General features: G+C 50.8%; 1 protein-coding gene across 2 annotated transcripts in view; it reads left to right on the top strand.

Annotated features, from left to right (window-relative positions):
• The window catches only part of DIP2C (disco interacting protein 2 homolog C), a 193,753-nt gene that overhangs the window by 117,682 nt on the left and 49,084 nt on the right, over positions 1-26,987 (top strand). For both annotated transcript variants that reach the window (XM_055137625.1, XM_055137624.1), the window contains 13 exons: positions 472-681; positions 6,077-6,211; positions 8,429-8,548; positions 10,522-10,719; positions 11,711-11,802; positions 13,774-13,884; positions 15,842-15,965; positions 16,173-16,282; positions 16,420-16,522; positions 18,984-19,048; positions 21,370-21,463; positions 21,538-21,657; positions 22,913-23,027. In XM_055137625.1, the coding sequence (XP_054993600.1) occupies positions 472-681; positions 6,077-6,211; positions 8,429-8,548; positions 10,522-10,719; positions 11,711-11,802; positions 13,774-13,884; positions 15,842-15,965; positions 16,173-16,282; positions 16,420-16,522; positions 18,984-19,048; positions 21,370-21,463; positions 21,538-21,657; positions 22,913-23,027 (1,597 nt within the window). The remainder of the gene's footprint in view (positions 1-471; positions 682-6,076; positions 6,212-8,428; positions 8,549-10,521; positions 10,720-11,710; positions 11,803-13,773; positions 13,885-15,841; positions 15,966-16,172; positions 16,283-16,419; positions 16,523-18,983; positions 19,049-21,369; positions 21,464-21,537; positions 21,658-22,912; positions 23,028-26,987) is intronic.

Below are 26,987 nucleotides of genomic sequence, written 5' to 3'. Positions count from 1 at the left end.
CAATATGATTTTAGGTACTGCTTGGAGAGCTGTTTTTCTCTCCTCCACTGTTTTCTTCCCTGACAGCTCCACCTTTGGGGCGGTGCCTGGTTATCTTGCCTCACTGTGAATTTAGGAAGGAACGAGGCTCAGGGAAACAGCTTGGGACAATTGAACAGGGTCTCTCTGAGGCATACCTCAGTCTGCTGGTTCTTAGAGGTGTATCCTTTGGACCCTGCTCAGTATGCAGGCAAAGAGAACACTGTTTCTTCCCAGAGTGTGGAGAGGGAAAATTGGTGAGTAGGCCTTACTCAAGAATGCAGTGTCAAAACAAACTTAAGGTATGTTTTATGGAAAAATTCATTCTGCTGGAAAATTAAGTATCTGAAAAAGTGCTGATTTTTTTTAAGCGTTCAGAGCCAGAAGTGGTGGATGGGTCAGTGTGTGTGCATCTTGCCACAGTATGCCATTCTGCCTGTCTCCTCTCTGCAGACACGTCCTCTGGATCAGAAGATGAGGGTTCCGTGCAGGGCGACTCCCAGGGTACCCCCACCTCCAGCCAGGGCAGCATCAACATGGAGCATTGGATCAGCCAGGCCATCCATGGCTCCACCACCTCCACCACCTCCTCCTCCTCCACCCAGAGCGGGGGCAGCGGCCCTGCCCAGAGGCTGGCCGACGTCATGGCCCAGACGCACATCGGTGAGTGCTTCTGTGGTTGTCCTGTGTTTAGCCCTGTCTTGTCGCTCTGTGCTGCTCTGACCCGGGATGTTGGCTGCTTCATACAGTTCCTGGAGCCCTGGTTCCTGTTTTCCTCTTCCCAGATGCCTCCTGCCACTGGGATTCCTGGGTGTCTTGCTCATAAAGTGCACATGCAGATTGTCTGGTATTTGCGTTTCCTTCCCATGACCAAAAGATGATCCTAAGTGAGATGTTAAAGGGGCTGATGAGCACAGCAGGCTCTCAAGTGGGTTTGCCGTTGTGCTGGGATCATTTTAGTGAAGCAGTGGACAGGGGCTGTTACCACCACCTGTACTTTCCTATGTCTGCCCAAGGTGACTTCATCCCTTAGACCCCCATTGTGGTGTATGCGTGTTCTAGGGTGACCGTGACCCTCTCTGCCGGGAAGAGCATACAGGGAGAAAGTGTTGCCTGAGTTGGGTAGAAGCGTTGTGAAGGAGAGCAGAAGACAAGACTGTGGTGGGTGGATGTGGGGGCCTGTGCTCAGGCCACTCCTACTGGCCGTACCAGTTAGGGCTGTGCCAGCCAGCAATGATTCCTGTGCATGGAACTGGCTGTGTGTGAAGAGGGGATTCCCAGACCCCACCCCCACTCCCCAACTGCCTTCCGGAGAGAACTAGCCACCGCCTCCTGCCGCCCCAGCTGCATGCAGGTGAGCAGGTGTGGGTCAGGGGAGTGAAGCCCGGCCTGGGCAGCCCAGTCAGCAGCCACCGGGCCCAGCCGGGACCTGGACACCATACACCAGATTCCTGCTATGCCCCCTTAGGCCCTCTGCATTCTCTCTTCCATATCTAAGTTTTAGAGAAAAGTTCCTAAAGTTTCCTTTGTGCCTCACTCAGAACTGGTGAGCAAAAACGGGAAAAATGGAAAATTGTTGAAAAAAATTTTATAGTTAAACTGAACTATAAAATTTTTATTCCTTCCATGCTCAGAACACTGGCATGTGCTGAGGGTGCTGGGACAGGAGATGATGCCTTTGTCTCACCAGGAAAGGAGCCTGTTGTGATGCCTACCTGCCTCTGACCACTGGCTGTGTCGCCAGGGGTCTCTTCAGGTGGTATGGCGTGGTCTGCCGGCATCCATGGAAGGTATCCGGGAATCTCCTTCCAGGGCAGTGACCTGCAGCCCCAGGCAGGGGGAGCAGCAGTGCAGGCCTCTGAAGTGATGGGGAAAGAAGCATGGGTACATCTTTGTCACCTTCTGTGTTGCTTGTAGCTGAAATGACAGACAGCTTCTCTGTCACTGCACTTTCTGCATGAGGAGCCCGGACATCCCAGCTCTGCCTGGAGGTCCTGTCAGCACCAGAAACCAGCAGGCTTCCAAGTTGGGTTCCACCTCCTGTCTTGGGGTCCCAGACTCCAGGGGAGGGGTAGAGGTGGCTACTTTTCAGCTGCTCCTGAAGCCCAAGTCTTTTAATTTGGATGCCTCAGGGTTTTTTTTTTTTAAATTTTATTGAATTACCGTGCGATAGTTACAGGCTTTCATGTTTGGGTTACAATCACACAATGATCGAACACCCATCTCTCCACCAGTGCATATTCCCCACCACCAATGTTGCTGGTATGTACCCCCCCCCCCCACCTTCCTCCTGCCTCCCTGGCAGACAGTATTCCCCGTACTCTCTACTTTTGGAAATTATGGCTTGAAACACAGACACTGAGAGGTCATCATGTTTGGTCCATTATCTACTTTTGGCATGCATCTCCCATCCCAACTGGTTCCTCCAGCCATCATTTTCTTAGTGATCCCTTCTCTGTTCCATCTGCCTTCTCCCCTCCGCTCATGAAGCAGTCTTCCAGCTATGGGAATGCCTCAGTTTTGGTCTGTTCTCTGTCCGACCTGGCCCACCAAATGCTGAGTACAGAGCGCCGGTGCCATCATTGCTCACATACCTCGTGGGACCTTGGATCCTCTGGACTGTCCATGGCCAGGAAAAGCTGCCCGATGGGGGACAGTTACTGATAGGAGTCACTGAAGATCAGGAGCAGGAGGGCGTCCCCTAAGTCTGGGATCTCTGTGTCCTGGTAGAGGATGAATCCGTCCTGGCGGCTCCCTGGCCCACCCTGGCCCCAGATTCTGCAGAATCCTTAAAAAGCATCTGTGAGACAGAGGAGAGGTGGCGGGCTGGCAGAGAGAGATCTTGGTCCCTCCAGCAGGCCGAGTGCTAGGGCTTCTAGGTCTGGAAGGAGTCTTCCCCCCCACATTTTTTTTTCTTTTTGGGTCACACCCGGTGGTGCACAAGGGTTACTCCTGGCTCTGCACTCAGGAATTACTCCTGGCAGTGCTCAGAGGACCATATGGGATGCTGGGAATGGAAGCGGGATTGGCCATGTGCAAGGCAAACGCTCTTCCCGCTGTGCTATTGCTCCAGTCCCCGAGCCACGCAGCAGGGGTGTCATCCTGAGAAGACTCTATCCCCTTCAAAGAGACTTTGTCTTATCATGTGGCTGATCATGTGGCTGATCATGTGACTTCCAGGCCCTTCCCACACTGGCGAGCTCTTTGAGCCTTGGATCTAACAGCTGCTTACTGTGCAGTTATTGTATGAGCATCTTGAGCTGGCAGGGTCCTTCAGCCCATCTCATGAGGCAGGAAGCCCTTGGACACTGTAAGTCCTGGTCCAGGTTACAGGTGGGTGTGGACTTGCCAGCTATCCTGCTTTCTTCTTCTGTGTGGCCTTCAGCACCACGAGTGGAAGGGGGTGCAGAGATCCGCGTTGGAGCACAGAGTGGCCGAGCATTGCTTGTCTGTGTCCCTGGATGGATCAGAAGCATGGATCTAGCTCCAACTTCCAAGTGGAAGTCACAGAACACAGACCCCTGCTCCTCCCAGCCACAAAGCAGATGTGAGTCTGAAGAGGCTGGAATGCAGTGAGGGCATGTTCAGCCACTTGTGCTGTGTGGCTTGTGGGAGTTTGCTCGTCCTGCTGCTTCTGCTGCATTCCTTGGAAATAACCTGGGTGTGCGCTTGTTAGATGAAAGAGTTGGGTCAGTGTGAATCCTGAACAGGTCATCAGGCATAGCGCAGGGGTGCTGACAACGTGAGAAGTGTCTGAACACCTGGAGATGGTCTGGACAACGTGTTCTTCCCTCTGGCACCTCTTCTTGTGACCTCAACAGTGTCTGACCTGCCCCTCCCCAACCCCTCCTTAGACATGAGAGCTCGGAGCTGAAGTCTGAGAAATCACCCTTATGGTTGTGTGTCCAGAGCTCAGCTGCCACATAAAGCCCCACAGGGAACACCAGTATCTCCTGGCCCAGGTGTGGACAGGTGATTCTCTGAGGCTTCTGTCCTAAGTGTCAATGTCAGGTTTTTCCTGGACATCCCTATAAGTATCTGTCTTCTCTTCACACTAGGACATGGGCCTGGTGGCCTCATTTTCTTTCATCACCTCTTTTTATGTTTGTTTTTTTTTTCCCCCTGAGCTACCCTCATCAGTACTCAGGGGCCACTCCCTGTGGTACTCAGGTAAACATGTGGTGCCAGGAATTAAACTTGACATACAAAGCCTGTGCTACAGCCTTTGTGCTATTCTCTGGGCACCAAATTACCGTTTAAGGGCCTGTCTCCAAACAGGGTTCTGTTCCAAGTCCTATCATCAACTTCTGGGGACCCTGACACTCGGTGAGCGAGTGACCCTAGCTTCCTCTGTCTCCTTGGTTCCCTGAATTTGGGGTGTTCAGTCAGTGTTGTTGTGGATGAGGCCTCTGTCTGCCACTTCACTTACCAGTGAACCTGTGAGTGAACCTACAGGATCCCTGTAGGAAAACACTTGCCGTTTGAGACTGTAGTCTGGGCCTGGGGACGCTGAGACAGGAGCCAAGGAGGCATATGACCTGGCAACCACCATAGCCCGTAGCTCTCCACGCGTTTCCTCAGAGACCCTGTGTCCTGGGATGTTGGCCAGGACATAACCTGAAAATTCACCTGCTTGCCATATCTCTCTCTCTCTCTCTCTCTCTCTCTCTCTCTCTCTCTCTCTCTGTCTCTGTCTCTCTCTCTCACACACACACACACACTTTCTATCTAACTCTCTCTTGCACATATTCTCACTCTTGACTCTTACACACACTCTCACTCTCTCTGACTCCTACACTTTCACTTTCTCACGCACACACTCTCATTCACATACACATTCTCTTTCTCTTACACACTGTATCTGACTCTCTCACACACTCTCTTCACACACACTTCACACACACTCTCATTCTCCCTGCCCCACCCCCCCAGCTAGTCCTTCTGGCTACTTTGTGTCCTTGCTGTTCCCAGGGGGTGGCTTTAATTGCTTGTCCAGACTCTCAGAGGTAACAACTTCCTTTGGCCATGTTTTTTTTGTGGTTTTTTTTTTCCTTTTGGATCACACCCAGTGATGCTCAGGGGTTACTCCTGGCTCTGCACTCAGGAATCATTCCTGCTAGTGCTTGGGGGACCATATGGGATGCTGGGGATTGAACCTGGGTCATGTGCAAGGCAAACGCCCTCCCCACTGTACTATTGTTCCAGCCCCTTTTCTGCATTCTTGTGCTTTTGGTTCACTTCCCATTTCAAATGACCCCACAGGGGCACTGGCACAGGCTATGCCTTTTGCTTCTGGCAGCACAGTGGCTTGTTAGTCCCTGTGCTGCAGTAGAGTGGTTCCAGCCTGCCCTGCTTCTCCAGGAGGATGGGCACCTCACAACCAACATGGAAGTTCAGACACAGGTTATTGTCAGTGCCACCCAGCTCCCATTCCTGAGCACAGGGTTTCATAAGAGCTGGCCATTCCTGCTTGACCCATCAAGTGATGCAAGGCATTGCTCGCCCGCCACACCCCATGGGCAGCCTGGTAGCCTGTGGTAAGCAGGCTTCTAAGGGGCTGTTCCATTGTCCTCACTCCTAGCAGGCAACCAACAGCTAGTGTGTCCTGGATTCTCAGTCTCTTCCAGGTAACGCTCCTTGAGTCCTGTGTTGACTCACCTCATCAGCGGCCTGGGAGGGTCACAGATGCTGTCCTTCTGTGTCTTGGGCCTGGAACTTGAGGATCATGGGAATCTTCAGGCCCTTGGACTCAGCCCCAGATCTTGCTTTGACTGAGACACCACAGCAATAGCTCCTTTCTGGACAGTCTCGTAACACAAAGTGTTTCCTTCTGTTTGAGACACTTTGGCTGAATTGCAGAAGTCTTGCTTTGACTCATGTTAGGGTATTTTGTCGGTCTGTTGTCTAATCCCCTTGAAGTAGTTTATCTGAATAGTCACCCTCATACCGAGACTTCATAGTAGCATCTGCTGAGAAGACGGTGCTTTCTGTAGCCTTGCTGCTTGCTTAGCATTCAGAAGGACTATGTGATAACCTCAACATATGTGCTTCTTTCCAGAAAATCACTCTGCACCTCCTGATGTAACCACGTACACCTCAGAACACTCAATCCAAGTCGAAAGACCCCAGGGCTCAGCTACATCGCGGACGGCACCAAAGTACGGCAACGCCGAGCTCATGGAGACCGGAGATGGTGTGTCTCACGCCGCGTGCCCCTTGTGGGCAGTCTCGTCTCCCTGCCTGCCCTTCATGCTGGGAGGGAAGGTGTCTCTCTCAGAGTCAGTCACAGGGTCACTTATAGCAAGATCTTTATGAGCTGCTGTGAGCCATGATGCAAATACACCAAAATTGCAAATTTACTGCATGTTGGAAAGAGTAACTACTTGTGGAAAAAATGTCAGTGTTGGAGGGAATTTAGTCATAGGAAAATTTTCTTTTAAACATTCTGATTGTTTGTAATCACTGTATCACTGTCATCCCATTGTTCATCAGTTTGCTCGAATGGGTGCCAGTAACATCTCCATTCGTCCCTGTCGCATGCTAGTGTAGCCCGATGGTGTATTGGGGGCTCTGATCCTTCAGGGAATGAGGACCATTGTTGTTTCTGTTTTTGGCATATCGAGTATGCCACGGGTGGGTTGCCAGGCTCTGCCGTGTGGGCGGGATACTCCCTGTAGCTTGCCATGCTCTCCGAGAGGGACGGAGGCTTTTGGGGTGCCTATACAGGTGTTTCCAGTCTACCGAATGTAAGCTTTTGGTCGACTGGCATGTTGTAACGATCTGCACACTGACAAACACGCACCTGCCTGCATCTCTGGGCAGCACCTGGGACATGTGGCTTCAGGTTCATCTCCTTGAGGTTGATGGAGTACCTGGAGGTTATTGAGCAGCTGGCAGAGCAGGACCTATTTTGCAGAGGCTCTGTGCCAGGTCAAACACCTGCGCCGAGTCCCAGGTCACCTGGTGGTTGGCTGACAGCACCCTACCATGGATGAGCCACTGCGCGCACTGCTGTCATGGCTCTCTGTCCAGTGACACTGTGACTCGGCCTGGTTGGGGCAGGAGGCAATGCTGCGGCCACCACCGCAGTTTCTCCCTGCCCTGCTGATGCCATTCTGTCCAAATCTTGCAAGAAAACCAGCGATGCCCATCAGGAATCATGCGTAGAGTTCTATGCCTGTCGTGCTGAGCTGCGCGTTGTCTAAGGCAAGATGGCTAGCTGGGTTCGGGAGAGCGCAAAGGGTTCAGGTGGCGTTGGCACCATCTTGCCTCCAATCTATAGCTGAGCTGAGGTGGTTTGTGGGTGTGTCTCCCACATACCTAACTTTTGGGCATTTAATATCTTGGAAAACTTGGCCCCAAATTGTTGGGGTCTGGTCAGAGGCACAGCAGCAATTTTGGGGTATCTGGAAGTCTGAAGGCACTATCAGGCTGCCGATGCACTTGCCCTGCAGGTACCGGCTGGCCTGCTGGCGGCACCATGCCCCATTGTAATGACTAATACTCCATAATTGATGCAGAAGGTCATTACGGGCCTTCAGGCCTGCAATAACTGTTTGCTTGAAGGACAAAGGTAGTGTTAGGACTGTGAAAAACAAAGACTGTTATCTGGGGCAGATGCTGAGGAACTCGCACAGCCCAGTGGTGGGCGCCCCTCACTTCTCCATTCTCTGACCCAAGGCTGCTGCCCCTGAGCCAGAAACCTGACACTGGAGCCTGCTGGTGAACTGGGGTTCCTGGTTGAGGCCATGCTGTTCCCACATGTCAGAGTCCTCGGGCTCACAGATAACAGGGCCCTGTGAGATTGGGGTCTTCCTGCCGCATGTGGGTCAGAGACCAGTCTCCTTGTGAGATGATCTTCGGTTCAGTAGAACTATGTGATGGGGGCTATTTAGTGGGGAATCTGGCTTTCAAATGTTGAGTGCTTATTCATTATCATTATTGTATACTTTTGTATTTTAAGTGCTGTAAAATGCAGTCTAAGTTCTGAGCGTTTTGGGATGAGAGGTCACTGACAGACTTTTCCTGGTTCTCTAGTGTTTGTTCCAGAAGCTAAGGTCTCTGTCTGGGTGCTGTGAGTGAGAAGCGTCTGCCTTGGCCAGCCAAGGGCTAGCCTCAGTGGCCCTGGCACTCAGCTCTGCTCTGTGCTGGTCCCCACACCCGGTCCTGGATGCAGGTCTCTGGCAAGAGGGTAGACAAGGAAGCCAGGTGGTACTATGGGAAGTAGAGGCCTCCCCAAAAGGCCTCTGCCCAGGACCCCTGTGGAATCTCCCCTGCCAGCACTCTTCTAGGGGGCTTGATTGACCCCACTGTTGCCCCCATGTTTTGGTGGTTGTGGCCTCCATTCTTTGAGCATGTTCAGGAAGCCCCATGCTGACACTCTGTTCATCGTGGGGCTCCTGTGTTGCAGGCGTGCCGGTGAGCAGCCGTGTGTCGGCCAAGATTCAGCAACTGGTCAACACCCTGAAGCGTCCCAAGCGGCCACCTTTGCGGGAGTTTTTTGTCGACGACTTTGAAGAATTGTTGGAAGGTAAGGGGACCAATCTCTCCACCTGCTCTTGACTGATTCCCCAGCCCTCAGACTCTGATATGGTATCTTTCTACCCAAGCCACTTTACTTCTGAAGACGGGTCCCATTGTTGACGGGAGGATGTGGGTTCCAGGGACTCAAACTGGTGACCCTGAGCACCCTGGTGGTTCCATCCTCACCAATTTTGGGTCTTTCTACCAGTCAGGCCTCGAACATGTTGCAGAAGTGCCTGTGAATGATGCAAGTTGTGAGTCTCCACACAATTTCCTAGGGAACCTGTGCAGAGCAGTGAGGAGACAGAGACCTGGCTGCCCTTTTCCCACTCACCCAGACCCTGGCTGCTTTCTGAGCCCTTGCACCCTTGGAGCCTTTTCTCACAGGCCACTCAGAGACGGCCTCTTCTTCTGCAGTTCATGTTACCAGGGAGACACTGCAGGTGGAGGCCATTTGTCCTGACTGGAGAGGATCCTGCTCCCCAGACAGGAGAGTACAGGTCCTGATCCCACCCGTCTGCAGAGTCTTGGAGGGTACTGTTTCGAGCACTTCTGTTTAATCCTGATTAGTTATAGTGGTCAAAGCAAAAGAAAATTTGTATCAGCCTATGAGGGCAAACCATCACTTCAGAAGATCTGAGCTCTTTAGCTACAGAATTACTAGCCTGTGTTAATAATTGATTCCACATAGCAGCTTTCCAGTCTCCCCCAGCCTGACACTGCCTTGGAGCTGTCACCTCCATGAGGCAGCCTGTGGGTCATGGCCTGGTCTGTGGTGAGTGTGTGATGTCTGTCTGCTGATGAACTTGGACATTAAGGACAAGACCCCTGAGTTTTTTTTTTTTTTAATTTTATTGAATCACCATGAGATAGTTACAAGCTTTCATGTTAGGGTTACAATCACACAATGATCGAACACCCATCCCTCCACCAGTGCACATTCCCCACCACCATTATCCCGGGTATATCCCCCCCACCTTTCCCACCCTCCCCCTGCCTCCATGGCAGACAGTACTCTCCATACTCTGTCTCTACTTTTGGGCATTATAGCTTGCAACACAGACACTGAGAGGTCATCATGTTTGGTCCATTATCTACTTTTGGCATGCATCTCCCATCCCAACTGGTTCCTCCAGCCACCATTTTCTTAGTGATCCCTTCTCTATTCCATCTACCTTCTCCCCTCCACTCATGAAGCAGTCTTCCAGCTATGGGGCAATCCCCCTGGCCCTTGTATCTACTGTCCTTGGGTGTCAGCCTCATGTGATTATTATTCTATACTCCACAAGTAAGTGCAGTCCTTCTATGTCTGTCCCTCTCTTAGCATGATACTCTCCATGTCTATCCATTTATAAGCAAATTTCATGACTTCATCTCTCCTAACAACTGCATAGTATTCCATTGTGTAGGTGTACCAAAGTTTCTTTAACCAGTCATCTGTTTTAGGGCACTCGGGTTGTTTCCATATTTTGGCTATTGTGAACAGTGCTGCAATGAATATATAGGTACAAATGTCATTTCTACTGTGCTTTTTTGCATCCTCGGGATATATTCCTAGAAGTGGTATTGCGGGGTCACATAGAAGCTCAATTTCTCGTTTTTGAAGGAGTGTCCATATTGTTTTCCAGAAAGGCTGGACCAGTTGGCATTCCCACCAACAGTGAAAGAGCGTCCCTTTTTCTCCACATCCACGCCAGCAATGGTTGCTTTTGTTCTTTTGAATGTGTGCCAGTCTCTGTGGTGTGAGATAATATCTCATTGTTATTTTAATTTACATCTCCCTGATGTCTAGCAATGTGAAACATTTTTTCATGTGCCTTTAGGTCATTTGTATCTCTTTTTTGAGGAAATTTCTGTTCATTTCTTCTCCCCATTTTTTGATGGACCCCTGACTTTTTAACAAAGATGAGAGTGCAGTTGTGCTACTTTGGATGCATTTTTCTCAAAACCCTTTTGTGTTTTTTGTTCACATGTGCTTAGTTCAACAGCCAGATCCAAACCAACCCAAGCCAGAAGGAGCCCAGATGTTGGCGATGCGTGGGGAGCAGCTGGGAGTAGTGACCAACTGGCCTCCATCCTTGGAAGCTGCCCTGCAGCGATGGGGGACCATCTCACCCAAGGCCCCGTGCCTGACCACGATGGACACAAACGGGAAACCCCTGTATATCCTCACTTACGGTAATCCTGGGTCTGTCCTCTAGGTACTCATGGGACTTACTCAGGCTCCTCTCTCCATTTAGAGGTCTCAGCTCAGGTGCGACACAATGGCCATCTTCACGTGTTTTGCTTTTGTAGCATTTTAAATTTAGTTTCAAATCTGAAATTGGGGAATGGGACTGTGTTGGAGGAAAGCATTAGAATGACTGCAGACTTTGTTATTGTCCTACTTTGTCACTAACACAACTCTAAAAGCAGGTCTTCAGAGTTGAGATTGATAGAACCTGTTGATTCAGGGATTGGTTGGCCTGTAGAGTCATTCTCATTCCATTCCAGACATTTGTTGTCACCTGCTGATCCCGAGGAGTGGTTTAATGCTGGGTTGAAGTCGGGGGTTTGAAACCTGAAAGTGCTCTGAAGTTAGAGCAAGGTCCAGGCACATGGCTTCATACATGAAACCGGGCGTCTTAGTGTGAGGGCGAGATGCAAGAAGCCTTAATGCACGCCCAGGCAGGAACATGCATCATTCCCTTCTACAGCAGCGGCCTCTCGCCAGCACCCCCACATTTGCCCACCCCAGTGACTGTGTTAGTGGTAGCTTTGCAGGTGGTGCTGTGTAGGGTCCAGATCAGAGTTGCTGGTTTCTTTTTCCCATCTTCATTCCTGGGACAGAGAGTAACCTGGAGACTTGGAGCCAGAAGGGCTTGGGCAGAAGGATCCTGCAAGGGTCTCTTGAATGCTATGGCCACATACAAGAGGGGTGGCCTGGCTCTCAGAGACTGTCTGTGACACCAGTTCACACTTTTCTTCATCGTCTTTCTTTTGGAGCCTGTGTTCAGGTGCTCTCCTCCTCTGTTTTGCAGCCTTTCCTTTTTCTGTTCTTGACTGAGGCCCTGTCAGCCTGCCAGTCAGTTCCTAGTCCCTGTGGTGTCTGGCCAGGTGGCATGGGGTCTCTGTTGCTTTAGCGTATGCATCCTGACAGTCACTCAACCTTTATCCTTTGTGTTAACAGGCAAACTGTGGACGAGAAGCATGAAGGTTGCTTACAACATTCTGCATAAACTTGGTACAAAGCAGGAGCCTATGGTGCGGCCTGGTGACAGGGTGAGGAAAGGCAGCTTGCAGCTGCGGGGTCGGGGGACCAGGGCCATGAGTTGGCCTCTCCTGCTCCTTGACTCAGAGCTCAGGGATGCAGATGCCTATTGTTCTTTCCAAGCTTTACTAAACAAATATGACCTCGAATGTTAAGTCAGTTGTGGACTTCGGACTTTCAGTTTGTGAGACCATGACACAGTATTATTAACTAGGGCACGGTATCCTGTGTCAGAAAAATTGCTGACACAGCCAGGAATGAGAACTTGGGACTGGAGAGACACCCCCAAGTAGATCCACATGATTGTGGTCAGTGAGTTTCACTCTAGAGAGGATAGTATACTTGACACAGGGCAGGAAGTCTGGCTGTACCAGGACCAAGTCAGACCCACACTCAGCTATAGGAACTAACTAGAATGCTCCATTGGCCTAAGTGCAGAAGACACATTTAAAGGGTTTTTTTTTTTTTTATGGCATGATGGGGGCTTGGGCTATACCTGGTAGTGCTCAAGGGTTTACTCCTGTGCTGAGGGGTCACTCCTAGTGGTACTTGGGGAACCATATGCAGGGCTAGAAGTCAAATCAGGATTTGCTGCATGCAAGGCATGTGTTAACCTGAATACTGTCTCTCCAGCAGACTTGATTGTGATTTCTTGGGTTTAATACACAAGTAAAGGCAACCATATATTGATAAATTGGACTTGCTCAAAACTAAGAGATTTTAAACACTATTAGGAGTGAAAAGAAGAATCACAAAATAGGAGAATTTGTGCAAGTCTTATATCTGATGAGAGGTATGTATCCAGGGACCAATGTGAGTGCACCGTAAGTAGGGTGCTTGCTTTGCATGTAGTTGACTTGGTCCCATCCCCACATACCATATGGTTCCCCAGCACCACCTGGAGTGATCCCTTAGCACAGAGCCAGGAGTAAACTCTGAGCTTCACTGGATATGGCCCCAAAACACATACACAGAGAGAGAAAGAAGTGGGGGAGAGGGAGAGATAGACGGAGAGAGAGGCAGGTGGGGGGAAAGCAGAAGGGAGAGAGAGAGGTGGAGAGAGATTCTCCAGAGAACGGAACAAATGACCAATAGCACAAAAAGAGATGGTGCTCGCTCACACTACAGACCCTAGAAAAACACCACTGCATATCCTTTGGGATGTTGGATGGCTGTTGTGTGAACAGATCTGAGCCCTTGTGCGCCCTGAGAAATGAGGAGCAGTGTGGCCACGTGGAACTCAGTCTCTGGGGCCTTCAGTCACCCTGGAGAGAGAGCCCAGTATGCTGCCAAAGGTTCCCCGAGCCCTACCAGGTGTGACCCCTAAGCACAGAAACAAGAGGAAGCCCTGAGCCAGCTGCAGTGGACTTAGACACATGAGGTATTCACGAATAGTTATTCAATTATAAATAAAATGATGTCAGTAATAAAATGTAAAAGTGCCAAATTTGCATTAATGTTAACTGTCCCAGTAAAAGTTTAATATATTAAAAGTTTGCATCAGATATAAGATATTTTGACCAGATATAATCTAGTTATTCAGATTTTAGGGGAAATGTTTCACACTAGGATCAGTAAGCCAGGGAATGGAAAACAGTTCACAGGGGATGCCTTTCTGTTCCTGGGGATATGGTGCTCCCTGGAATCCCACACAGCCTGCACATGGGATTTGTTCCAGTGTAACTCCTGCTGATCTGTTCTCGCCTTCAACATTTCTGGATTGGTCTTCGTGGGGACTCAGAGCAGCAGAACTAAGGCCATATGGGGGCAGTCACACAGGCCTGTGCTTAGCCCGTGTTACATCCCGGTCAGTCAGTCCATCGGGGATAGTTCTAGTTCTATCCCTGTGAGCCTAGTGCCTGGCCCAGCGCAGCCAGCATCAGCAGTGCCCAGCAGGGTCAGCCAAGCACTGGACACAGTGCAGGGGCTGTCCTGTGGCCCATCTGTCTGGGCTGGGAGGCCTCACTTCCCTCTCTCTGCAGGTGGCGCTGGTGTTCCCCAACAACGACCCTGCTGCATCCATGGTTGCCTTCTATGGCTGCCTGCTGGCTGAAGTTGTCCCCGTGCCCATCGAGGTGCCCCTCACAAGAAAGGTAAAGGGCCGCTGCAAGGGCCTGTTCTGGGGAGTGGTTGGCCCATAGACAGACCTGTGTGCAGAGGCTCTTCATCTCAGAGTGCAGAGCCCACTTCTGAGGCTCCCGTGCTGTTCTTCCTGGGAGGTCTCTCACTCTGAACTCTGGATCCTGCGCTGTCAGAAAAAAGTCTCAGGACCAGCTGCTAGTGAGCAGACGGTGGACTGACTTGCTTTGATTTCAATGTTGGCCTTGACCTCCCACCTACCTTCCTGTTCCATAGTGTGAACACTGAGCCTGGGGGAGGGTAGAGCTGTCTCAGCACAGATAAAGACAGACCAGGGTATGGTGACATAGGGTGTTGGGCATGGACTGACATCACTGTGAGGGGACTTTTTCCTTGGGTCTCTGCTCTGGTACGGCTTGCATCCAGCATGGTGGGTGGACCTTCTGCTCAGGGTGAATTCAGAGGCCAGTTCCCTGCTTCTTTAGAGGGCGGCTATCCCAGGGAAGGGTCTGCTTAGGGCCGGGAAGGAAGGAGTGTGGCTTCCCGACCAGGTGGAGGGCTATGGTGCCCATCAGTCATGGGCACCTGCACTGTGAGGTGCACTCAAGGTGGGCCCTGGCAAGGGAGGGCTGAGACCAGAGCCCGTGATTCCCGGGCAGCCCCTGCCCAGCACACACTTCCTGTACAGACTTCCTGTCTCACCTGCTGAGCCTCAGGTTCTAGGAGGAAGTCTGGGAGGGTGCGTCCAGGGTCTCCCCAGCAGATCCCTTGCAGCTGTTGTGATGTCAGGCATCCTGTTCAGTTGGACCCACCTGCTACAGGCAGGGGCCTGGACTCAGAAAGTTTGGGTCCTGATGCCCAGCTCTGTCTGGGTGTCATCAGAGTGACCCACCACACTGCGGAGGGTCACTGCTGGACTCTGGTTCATCTTCCTCACCAGAGTGAGTGTTTGTCTGTTTTCAGTCTGTGGCTGGGCAGTGTGGTTGGCATGTGAAAGGTCCCATGTACATCCTTTATGGTAGGAAAGCCAGGCCTCCCTAGAGAGGGGTGCCCGGCTGAGGAAGTCTGCTGGGCAGAGCCCCGTGCTCTGCTGGAGCCCTCAGTGGCACACTGATGTTCCAGAACCTGTTGAGTTGGTAGTATAGTGGCACAGTTCTAGCAGGAACCACCTCCGATGGGGGTGCTCTGCCCTTTCCCTTCCTTGTGGCCCTGTGAGCTGCTGACTGGTGGAGACAGCAGGATCGGTTGGCACCATTGTCCTAGGGCTGGGCTGTGTGTCCCAGCAGTTCCAGCTGTCCTCTTGAGTGTCAGCAGCAGACATTCTGCCCTTCCCTAGTGATGTGTCGTGGAATCTATGCAGTGCCACCCTATGTTTTCCAGTTCATGATGGATTGAAAAGGGGGACCCTTCTCCCTGGGCCCAGTGAACCACCTGGGTGGACAGGGTGAGGGGCTCACGGCCTTAGATCCTGCAGTGCTGCCCTATTCGGGGGCGGCTCTCTATTCCAGCCAGGGCCTGTTCACAAATACATGTGTGGCCTATGGGAAATGTGTGCCCTGCCCAGAACTGCTGTCCTCGGGACAGTGGGGGAGCAGCAGGGGGGGCAGACCTCTCCCCTCTGATGCCCTCAGGACAGTAGGGGAGCAGGCCTCTTCCCTCTGGGCACTGGTGGCCTTGATGCGGCCAGCTTCCTGGAGGCAGTGGGCTGGGGAGTCGGGCCTGGAGTACAGGCATGCTTCGAGGCCCTGTGCCTCCCCAGTGGCACAGCTTGTCCCAGAGCCAGAAGCAAACACGTGTGCTGGGGTTTGGCAGGAGTTTGGTTCAAGGGCACCCTCACCCTGATGGGGCCACCAGCAGCAGCGACAGCTTGGGTCTGCAACCCCTCCAACTGCTGGTCACTCAGGCATAGTGTTTGCTTAGAGCCTGAGGGAGTCTTGGCAAGTGACCCTTCTCTCATGTCCTCCCTTGCAGGATGCAGGAAGCCAGCAGATTGGGTTCCTGCTGGGGAGCTGTGGCGTGACTGTGGCCTTGACTAGTGATGCTTGCCACAAGGGACTTCCCAAAAGCCCAACAGGCGAGATCCCACAGTTCAAAGGTACGTCCTCGGAAGCCGGCTTCCCCAGGGAGGGAGCTGCCCCATCACTTTGTTGCCATGGTGTGTCCCTCTGGGCCACCACAGCTCTGTGCTCAGTGCCTGTGGTCTTGGACTCCATGGAAACTTTGCCAGCTGAGGGGATCATAAAGCATGAAATCAGGTCTCTTCACAGTCCTGCTTCCTAAGAGACACACCTTTGTTTCCCAGGTTGGCCTAAGCTATTGTGGTTTGTCACCGAGTCAAAGCATCTCTCCAAACCTCCTCGGGATTGGTTTCCGCACATTAAAGATGCGAACAACGACACTGCATACATTGAGGTAGGTCCTCTCTGGATGCACTCGAGAGGCAGGACTCCAGGCTGCTGGTCCCAGTGTTCCACCCTGGCTCCAAGGGCCACGGGACTGAGCTGGCTGACAGCTGTGACCATTGATTGTGTGCTGATGTCTCGTTTCAGTACAAGACCTGCAAGGATGGAAGCGTATTAGGGGTGACTGTGACGAGGATTGCGCTGCTGACCCACTGCCAGGCTCTCACACAGGCGTGTGGCTATACAGAAGGTGCGAGTGCGTGTGGAGGGGTATCCACAGGGTTTTGCTCTAGAGACCCCAGGGTGGGGCTGGAACTGCACCCACATAACTTAGCTCTGGAAGCTGGACCCAGGGGGCCAGATTGACTTGGTGGTTATCCCCATCCTGGGATGGCTGATAGCACTTCCTCACGGTCCTTATGTGACTTTGCTGTGAGCATACAGACACCCATCTATCAGACCCCGCCTTGGACGAAGGCTCCAGCATGAGGTGGAGACATGTATCCAGTGCTTGTCTGTCTGTGTCTGCACATGAGAGGTGTTTTTTAGGGGGTGGTGGTGGCAGGACTTTACAAAGTCCTGTGCTCTAGTCATCCCTCTGGTTCAGCCATGGCTCTGATGGGTTCCCTGTTCTCAGGTAGTGGTCAGCTCTGCCAGAGAATGGGGACGAAGGAGGGCTGCCACGTGGTCAGGCTCTGTGCCCAGAACACCCAGATCACGGTCAGCGCCTCTTGTGATCATGCCCGGATTAGTGTGTCTGCACATGCTCACATTCTAGATTTTACTTTCTTGATTGGAGACGTCCTTGAGACTAGAGATGACTAGGTCTTCAGGCCTTTTTTATCCCCAAAGCCATGTGTGAGGGGACTCTGTTTTCACAGTGTTTCTTCCTGAACACTTCCAGACCTTACCATGTGCAAACGTGTGTTCCTGCCATAACCACCGTTATGCTCCTGCGCTCTTGCGAAGGAGTTTCACTAGACGCTCCCACTGGTAGTCAAGGCTTCCCATCCCCTGTTCTTCTGTTGATATACCCATTTATCTCTCCCTTGTTATCTATCCGTCTGTTTATCCTTATGTCTATGTCTTATTTTCCCTCTTCATCCACCCACAAGTCCCTCTGCCCATCTATTGTGTGTGTGTCCACATGTGTCCTTTCATCTTCCATTTACCTTTCCATCCTTCCATCTGCAGCCAGATAGTTCTGAACCTGCAGGCCTCAGAGACTCTTAACCTGAGGTCTCAGGATTTGGTCCTTGACTTCTCTCCCAGAGGCCCTCAAGAATAATAACTTCTTGGGCTGGAGTGATAGCACAGTGGGTAGGGCGTTTGCCTTGCACGCGGCCGACCCGGGTTCAATTCCCAGCATCCCATATGGTCCCCTGAGCACCGCCAGGAGTAATTCCTGTGTGCATGAGCCAGGAGTGACCCCTGTGCATCGCCCGGTGTGACCCAAAAACAAAAAAAAAGAATAATAACTTCTTTTCTGAGGCAACGGAAGTTGGCACCAAATGGTACTTTCATCCCAACTAAACAGAGATCCCTTCCATCAGCTTCGGGGGCACTGTACAACAAGAAGCATGCAGACATGACTAAAAGCTGCCATAACATGGAGAGTATCGTGCTAAGTGAAATGAGTCATAAAGAGAGGGACAGACATAGAATGACTGCACTCGTTTGTGGAATATAAAATAACATAATATGAGACTAACACCCAAGGACAGTAGAGACCAGAGCCAGGAAGATTGCTCCACAGTTGGAAGCCTGCCTCATGAGCTGGGGGAGAAAGGATCACTGAGTCTATGATGGTTGGAGGGATTATTCAGGATGGGAGATGTGTGCTGAAAATAGATAAAGGACCAAACATGATGGCCTCTCAGTATCTATTGCAAGCCATAGTGCCCCAAAGTAGAGAAAGAGAGTAAGAGGTAAATTGTCTGCCATAGACTCAGGGGGGTGGGATGGGATGGTGGGGGAGGGATACTGGGGACACTGGTAGTGGAAAATGTGCACTGATGGAGGCATGGTTGTTTGACCACTGTATGACTGAAACTCAAACATGAAAGCTTTGTAACTGTGATTTGTAATTGAATCATGGTGATTCAATAAAATAATGGCGGGGGGGTGGGGAGTATACTGAAAAGTAAAATTAAAGCTGCCATAGCAGAGATATGGGGAGACAGATGCTGGACAGGAGATTCCCTCGGGGGAAGCCATTCCTAGGGACTGAGGCTTCCCCCTGAAAACGGGAAGCCCTTCTGAACACCAGAGATGGGGTAAACCCAAATAGGAGACGAGGCACAAATTCTGCCCTTCCAGATCCCCAGATCCCTTGCTCCTCATCACCCTGCCCCCAGCCCAAGGCTCACAGTAGCAAAAATTGTTCCCTCCAGACCCTGGCCTGCCCTGATCCTGGGAGAAATTGGGGGTGGGGGTGGGGGTGGGGAAAGGAAGAAATGGAAGGAATGTATTGCCAGGGAGGAAGACCCTCCTCAGGCCCTTCAGCAGAAAGTGGTGGCATTGGAATGTTCATGTGCAAACACCTCCAGGGTCTTGAAACGGGCTCGTTGTCTGTGGAGCTTCTGCCAGATCAGGGGAGAGGGCAGTCCCATCCCGTGCCGCGCCCCACTCCCCTGTGTGAGCATGTAGCTTCTTTATAGTTGCGTCTTGTTTTGAAAGTCAGAATCTCTTTGTCTTTCTGTTCTGTGCAGCTGAGACCATCGTGAATGTGCTGGACTTCAAGAAGGATGTGGGGCTGTGGCATGGCATCCTGACGGTGAGTGTACCTCCAGTCCGTGGGGTGGAGTGTGGGGCCAGCACGGGTTCTTCACGAGAACCCTCGCTGCCTGGTCCCCGGGGCTCAGTGCCTGATCAGGCATGGAGGGTAGTGGGCTCATGCAGCAGCAACTGCATCCTGCCTTGGTTTGGGGACACTTCTAGGGGAGGAATTGGGCTCTGACACTTTTACTGTTTTTTCTTTTTTTTTACCTGAATAAGTGTTGATGAACATTCAGGAACTCAATTTTCCTCATGCTGTCTTGGAAAAGCACCTCCCAGATTCTTCTTGATATGCAGAGTGCGTGTTCTAGAGAAACTGTGGCTCCTGTTCTAGAGAAATTGAGGCCAGTAACAAACGATGTGTTTTACTGCATAAAGGAGCCACTGCATCTTTGAAGGCCCAGGTGGGGAGGCTGGGGTGAGAGGCAGTCTTGGAACACATGCCCTGGCTTTCCTCTCTCTTGCTGTGAGGCTCTGTGACCAGAGTGAAGCGCAGGCAGCAGAGCTTCTTGCTTCTCCTCAGGTGGGCTGCAGGTGGCCTGGCTTTCACTTTTCTGCCTTCTTAAATTTCTTAGGCTGAAAACTTCTGTCCTTTTTGAAATGAGAAACTCGAGTACTGTTTGCCTCAATGATGGAAATGGGATTTGTTGGTTTTTTGAGGAGTCAGAGTCATCAGAACAGGGATGGTCCAGGCAGCACAGAGCAAAAGTTGGAGCTCTAGCCGGAACCTCCCACTCCCTATGGCGTCTCTGGTGGCTGTGGGCCATTCCTGCCATCCAGATGTGCCAGACAAGACGCAGAAGCATGGGGACCACGGAGGTGCTGGAGAACAGGGCCAGGACCCCCTGGGCCCTGGACGGTTCTGTGCCCCTGACACTTGAGTCAGTCTTTTTTTTTTTTTTTTTGCTTTTTGGGTCACACCTGGCGATGCACAGGGGTTACTCCTGGCTCTGCACTCAGGAATTACCCCTGGCCATGCTCAGGGGACCATATGGGATGCTGGGATTTGAACCCGGGTCGGCCGCATGCAAGGCAAACGCCCTACCCGCTGTGCTATCTCTCCAGCCCCATTGAGTCAGTCTTAACCTCTGTTTTCCTCTGCCCACTGTGGACGGGGCCCTGGGTGAGAGGCAGTGTGCGCGGAGCCCTGGTCCGCTCACCAGCTTGCTGCTTGCTTCTCCTCCCGCGCCCGCGCCCCGCTGGCATGCTGACTGTGCTCTAGGCAGTCACTGCCCAGCAGCCTCAATGATGGAAAGCCTCTTTGCATAAGGCAGGTCTCTGCCGCTGGCCACATGCTCTTCAGCTGTCACGTGAGCACCTTCTCCACAGTGTAGGCCAGGCAGCCAGACTCGGCTTCACCTGTCCAGCTTCTGTGGGGCTCTCCTTGACTAAACTTGCCCAGCCCCTGTCCAGGCTCCTCTACTCTCAAGAGCAGAGCAGCTACCTGGGGAGACGCAGTAGGGGGAGAGCTGTTGCCTCTTAGCTGGACTGAGTGACTCCCAGCGCCCAGCAGGCACAGGGACCTGCCTGTGGGGTATGAGTCCTCCCACGGGCACATAAGACCACTCATTTATTTGTTTGTTTGGTTATCCACTGAATAGGGTAAAAAGCCAAATGGGACACAGGTAACTGAGACTTCTTAGTTTCATTGTCTACATGATGAGTCTTTAGAAGTAAAAATTAGTATAGTGTTCTAAGAAGAACTAAATTTTGAACCTATGAAAGGCTACTAAGGAACTTATTTTGGAGAGGGGCAGGAGTGATAGTGTAATGGCATGGCATTTGCTTTGCATGCAGTGGACACGGGTCTGATCCCTGGTGGCATCCATTATGATCTACTGCCTGGAGTAATTCCCGAGGGCAGAGCCAGGATAATCACTAAGCATAGCCAGGTGTGGTCCAAAACTTAAAAAAAAAAAAATTCTGCAGGGCCCTGGAAGCTAGAATACCACTGAGTGTGACTGTGGGATCCCTAAATCCTGTCCACATCCTCAGACCCTCAAATTCTCCCAGTTACTCAGAACTGTGGGAGGGGCCTCTGCCTCCTGAACACTGCTTGGGAGGTCCAGAGGATTCGGGGGGGTGGGGCAGGGAGAACTTGTTTTTCTGTGAAGATCTCTAAGAGAAGGATTTGGGGTTGTGCTTTCACTGGGTCGGCAAGCGGGAACTGAGAGAACAGGACAACCAAGAAATACCCTTCACTTGTTCTTAGGGGCTCATTCCCAGAAACCCAAGGCAGCTATGAGCCTTGTTCCCCTGTTGGCAGATAGTCTGGGTTTCTGGCAGTGGGCACTCACCCGTCACTGTCCTCGGTTCCAGAGCGTCATGAACATGATGCATGTGATCAGCATCCCCTACTCGCTGATGAAGGTGAACCCGCTGTCCTGGATCCAGAAGGTCTGCCAGTACAAAGGTGCGTCTTGGGGCCTGCGCTCAGCCCTCTCTGTCAATACTCCGAGATGCTGACTTCCTGCTCTTCTCCTCCAGCGAAGGTGGCGTGTGTGAAATCCAGGGACATGCACTGGGCTCTAGTGGCACACAGGGACCAGAGGGACATCAACCTCTCCTCCCTACGGATGCTGATCGTGGCTGATGGCGCGAACCCCTGTGAGTGCAGCCCTTGGGCAGTGGTACCCTCTCTCTATACTCGACCCTGCTCTTCACCTTGGTTAGAAGGTGGCAACTCCACACACATTACTCCAAAGGCACGTGGGAGTGGAGCCCAGAATCAGCTTTTATGAGGATTAAGTGAAGTTTTTTCTTCATACAATTTCTTGAGCTCTAATCAGAGCTCACAGAATACTATTTTACATTACTATTTATAGCCTTTAGTTTTATTTATTATGCAATTACTGTTAACTTTAAATGTAATCTAATTACTTAGTTCACTAGCAAAAATTACCAGGATTGATTCCTGGCACAGCCCTAAACGGAAGAAAAATCACCCAAGTAAAATCAGAATTTCCATAGGATGCTGTCAGTGTACCCTGAGAAATACTTCAGTCAGTTGAGATCAAAACCAGCTTCTTATGAGCATCTCTAAACTGGAAGCAGAGTACATGAAGCATCATTGTTTCTGATACCTCTTTGAACTGGCCTCCGCATAGCTGCAGATCAAAGCACTGCACTGTCATGTTTCAGAGAACATTGGATGCAAAGGTGAAATCATAAGCACATACCTTAGTGGTAGGACTGTTTCCTCATCTCACAAGACAACTCCCGGTGTATGAGCTGATGGAATGCAGCCTCCCTCACCCTCCCTAGACGGCCTGTGTGGAGCAGCACTGAAAAATACAACCAGATTAGCTGATGCGTTCCTGCCCATCGCACAGCAAAAACAGAGAGAGCAAGTCCCTAGAGTTGAGTGGCCTTACTGCACCCTTTCCAGGAAAAAATCCCACATAGCTCCATGCTGGAAACAGTCCATTTTAAACAAACAGTGCGTCTCTCCTCCCTCCAGTTGCACTAGAGGCTCTTGTTGCCACCTGGATCATTCCAGCAACCCTCAGGGAGCGGTGTTGTCCATTCTGAAAAGCACTGATGTAGAGAAGTTTCCTTCCTGAGATTAAATTTGTCCATTTCTTGGAGCCCGCATATTGAAATTGGCAGAACAAATCTCAGGAATGTTACGGAAGTGCAGTTCATCAGTTGTCAAAACAATGAGTGACGAAAAGCTTCCCTTTTTCCCTCTTGTGTGACATCTGAGTAGAGAATGTCTTTCACTATACATAAGTGGTAGATGGACTAAAGCGATGGTTTCCCCATGCTGCCTGCATCCTAATTGCAAAAGCATTTCAGGTGATGGGGTGGTTGTGATGACGTTGCTTCTGCTGTCTGATTACTGCCCCCTCTTTCACTCCAGGGTCTATTTCTTCCTGCGACGCGTTTCTCAATGTCTTCCAGAGCAAGGGCCTGCGGCCGGAGGTCATCTGTCCTTGTGCCAGCTCCCCAGAGGCGCTCACTGTGGCCATCCGGAGGTAAGGCTGCGCTCGTGAGGTGAGGGTGGGTGGTGGGCATCCCAACACCTGGAAGTTCTTCTGCTCCTGACAGCAGAACTAGCCCACAGGCAGCCTTTCCTGTCACATGCTGGAGTGATGCTTCCGGGTGGTCTGGCTGCCTTAGTCAGGAAGTGTGTCTTCCCCAGTGGAAACCTTGGGAGAACATTTTCTGTTTCTGGTAGACTCTGGTCTCATTGAGGAGGAATTGAATTAGTGCTGAATGGAGATTTCTCTAGGCACATCAGTGTCCTTAGACATTGTTTGTATGTTGTCTTCATTGCCTGTCCTCTGCTGAACCAGTTTCGTGCTTATAAACATGGGTTTTCTGAGCTCCCTGTCTGTGTACTGGCAGCTTGGAGAGCTGGACTTTAGATTTGTGTGGATCTGTGTTCTCCCTGGGGCTGCTGACACTCAGCCTGGCCCTCGCTCCCGCCTTCTCTCAGGTGGTCACAGTGTGAGAGGCCAGTTTGGTCATTAGCTCAGTGACCCACACAGATGCGCAACATCTCCGTCTTTGCAGGTGGTAACGTGACTTTGGTTTTCACCTTAACGAGGAGGACCCTCTGGTGCCAGTGAGCACCAGCACAGGAGTGGGATTCTGGAGCTCTGCCCAAGAACACAGGTGCCCACTTCTTATTTTGGGAAAGTTGGCTTTCCAAAGTGTTGTCCAGACGGGTGCGCTTCCACAGTTCTGATACTTTTAGATGTGTATTTTAGGGTTAATCTAGCCAGCCTGCCTGCTTGATGGTTGAGAATCGTGATCCTTTCTTTCAAGTATCAGATGAGATTGAATGAAGTTAGAAGTCTCACCTAACTCTGAGGAAACAGAACACCAGTCATTAGAATCTAGTCCTCTTTGTTCAAGGATGGTGTAGTTATTCCCTGTAACAGGAACCAGTCAACAGGAAGAGGCTCCTGGCATTGACCTCTGACCTTGGGGAGCAGAACACGGGAGCAGATAATCAGCTCTCAGATCTCTTTTGAGATCAGGCTAAAGATGTTTTGTTTAGACTTGGGAGTGGACAACAAGCAAACCCTGGGCAGCTTGCTGGGCTGCAGGCCTAGAGGCCCTCTTGTGACCCTCTTGTTTCCTCTACTATAAATCTCTCCATTTTTTCCCTTACACATTTGTAAGAGTCTACCATTCTGTGACATTGTCCCATTGTCACAGAGACTTCACAGCATGAGTGATTGATTCGTAGAGAAAGTTCGGAGTTTTGCCCACACATGATTTCTTATCTGCCATCCCTAAAGGAACTCTGTGTGCTCCTCGTGTAAGTCTCATGAGTGATGTCAGACGTGATGGGCATGGAGGGCAGCATGTGCAGAGGATCTCAGTGGTCTCTCTAAAGATCTGCAGTTATTTAAAAAGAATTTGAGGGGGCTGGGGTTTGGGCCACACCTTGCAGTACCCACAGGGTGTTTCGTCAGAATTGACCCTGGCCTTGCTGGAGGACAATATGTGGTGATTAGAACCAGACTGGAGTGCTTTAAGCCCTGTACTATCTATCTCTTCAGCCCCTAAAGAAAAATCTTTTCTTTTCTTCTCTTTTTTTTAAAGATAAAAGCTGTATTGTCGGTGACATGTAAATTAGGTGGCTGTTCTTGTTGAGTGTGGGTGGTACCCATGAGGGCTGCCAATGGTGGTCACTGTGGCTCAGGCACAGACTAGCCATAGCTGAGACCTAGTCAGCCTTCCAGAGAGCTTATGTGTGGCCTTTCAGCACCAGGTGTGCCATTATGGGGGGTACGGTGGTGGCTTGACCAACTCCGTCTCAGGCTCTGCTGCCTGTGCTGAGGACTGCTAGCTCCAGTGGGTGATTGTCCCTCTGATGTGTATAGGAAGTGACTAGGCCCTCAGTGGCCCTCATTTGCCTGGTGGGCTCTTTGAAGACCAAAGCGCATGTCTGCTTACCTTCTGACTTCTCAACAGACCACAGCTCGGTTGTCAATCAAACCCAGACAGAGCTCTCCTCTCATTCTTTATTCTCCAAAGAACTAGTAGGAAAATTGGAACTAGGAGAAACGCAATCCTGAGAGTTAGTAGCTTCAGATATCCAACACCCAGTCCCAAGCCCTGGGAACAGTTGCCCAGGTCGCCAAGAACTAGGAGGAGATATCCGCATTCTGTAGGTCTGCAGACAGTAGATTCAGGTGGAGACATTTGCCAAATGGCTGTTACTAGGCAAAAGGTCAGAGCATATTCCTCAAGTCTCAGAGTGACAGACTCCCAGCTGCCATTTCTGTGAGTCGCTTTGCTGGCACTTGTGCCTGTCTGTTCATATGCTGCTACAAGCAATGCAAATTAGTAGTTGACAGAAGTCCATGTGACCTCAGGGCCTAAGGACTTTACTCTCTGGCCCTTGTTATGGTCTGCAGAGGTCAATGTGCTCTCCCAGTGCCAGGTGGCCAGAGAGACGGTGGCTGGGATGCTTACTCAGCACAGGGGAAGTCCTGGCTTTGGTCTTCGGGTAGGAGCTCCTTTATGCAGACAAAACATGACATCAGGAGCAAGAGAAATGCTACTCCATTTTCCAAGCCTGCGCCCCTCACTCTTCACTTACCACGGTGTCTCTCGTGCTTTCCACCACACATCATGAGACTCGTTACTGTTTTTGGCACGGGGAGCTTGCCATGGGGAGCTGGCGGGAAAGGCATATTAGCTGTGCTCTTCCCTGCGCCAGAGTGGAAGCAAGGCCCGTGCATATGAGGTCTCTGACCTTCCAATTACAGGACAGCCCCGTTCCATCTCACGTGACCGTGACTCTGAGTGTTGCCACAGCCATGTTGGCCTTCCAGAACCATTGCCTCCTAAGGGACAGCCACTTGACCTGGGGCTCTGTAATGGGCATCCTGTATACTGGAGGGGAGGCATCTGCATGCACCTAGCAGTACTCAGGACTCACTCCTGGCAGTGCTCCAGAGATCATATGCAGTGCCAGCGATAGAACTAGGGTCACCTCTGTGCAAGACAAGCATCTTTACGATCTTTCTGATCCTTATTGAAGCTTTTTACATTGATATTCATCAGGGATATTGATGTATGGTTTTCTTGTGGAGTCCTTGTCTGGTTTTGGTGATAAGGAAGTGCTGGCTTTGTAAGATGAGTTTGAAACAGTTGCCTTCTGTTTTATGAAGTATGAGAGGGATAAATGTTTGGAAAACTTCTTGTTTGGAAGTGTGGTAGAGTCCTAGACTTTCTTGCGTGTGTAGGGGTTGAGATAGTGATAGGAAAGGAGGGGCATTAATATGAGGCCTCCTCACTTACTTACATCCCTATACTATTAAACGTCAGGGCTGGAGCGATAGCACAGCGGGTAGAGCATTTGCCTTGCATGTGGCCAACCCGGGTTCGATTCCTCCATCCCTCTTGGAGAGCCTGGCAAGCTACCGAGAGTATCCCGCCTGCATGACAGAGCCTGGCAAGCTCCCCGTGGCGTATTCAATATACCAAAAACAGTAACAACAAGTCTCACAATGGAGATGTTACTGGTGCTTGCTTGAGCAAATCGATGAGCAACGGGATGACGGTGATATAGTGATACTATTAAATGTCAATAGTAATCTATTGATATTTTCTATTCATAAGTCATTCTTGGGAGGTTACATATTCTCTAGAAAAATTGTCCATTTCTTAGAGGTTTTCCTTTTTGTTGCTATATAGTTGTTCATGGCAGTCTCTTAGGATCTTTTGCATGTATCAAGTATAACATCTCTTCCATTTGATTTTATTTGAGTCCTTTCTTTTTTTCTTGGTATGTTTAGATAAAAGCTTATCAACTTTATAGTTAATTTAATTGATACTTCTTTACTTTTTATGTCCTTTCTGCTCTATATTCACAGTGGCTATGACTTAATTTTTCATTATTCCTACCACTCTTGTTTTTCACACAGAGGATAGTTTGCTATTAATATCACCCCCACCCTGTTCCTATTCTC

Source organism: Sorex araneus, chromosome 5, assembly GCF_027595985.1.
Source record: "Sorex araneus isolate mSorAra2 chromosome 5, mSorAra2.pri, whole genome shotgun sequence".
NCBI classification, from domain to species: Eukaryota; Metazoa; Chordata; class Mammalia; order Eulipotyphla; family Soricidae; genus Sorex; species Sorex araneus.
The sequence above is the reverse complement of the archived record's forward strand: the minus strand, read 5'-3'. Positions and strand labels throughout refer to the sequence as shown.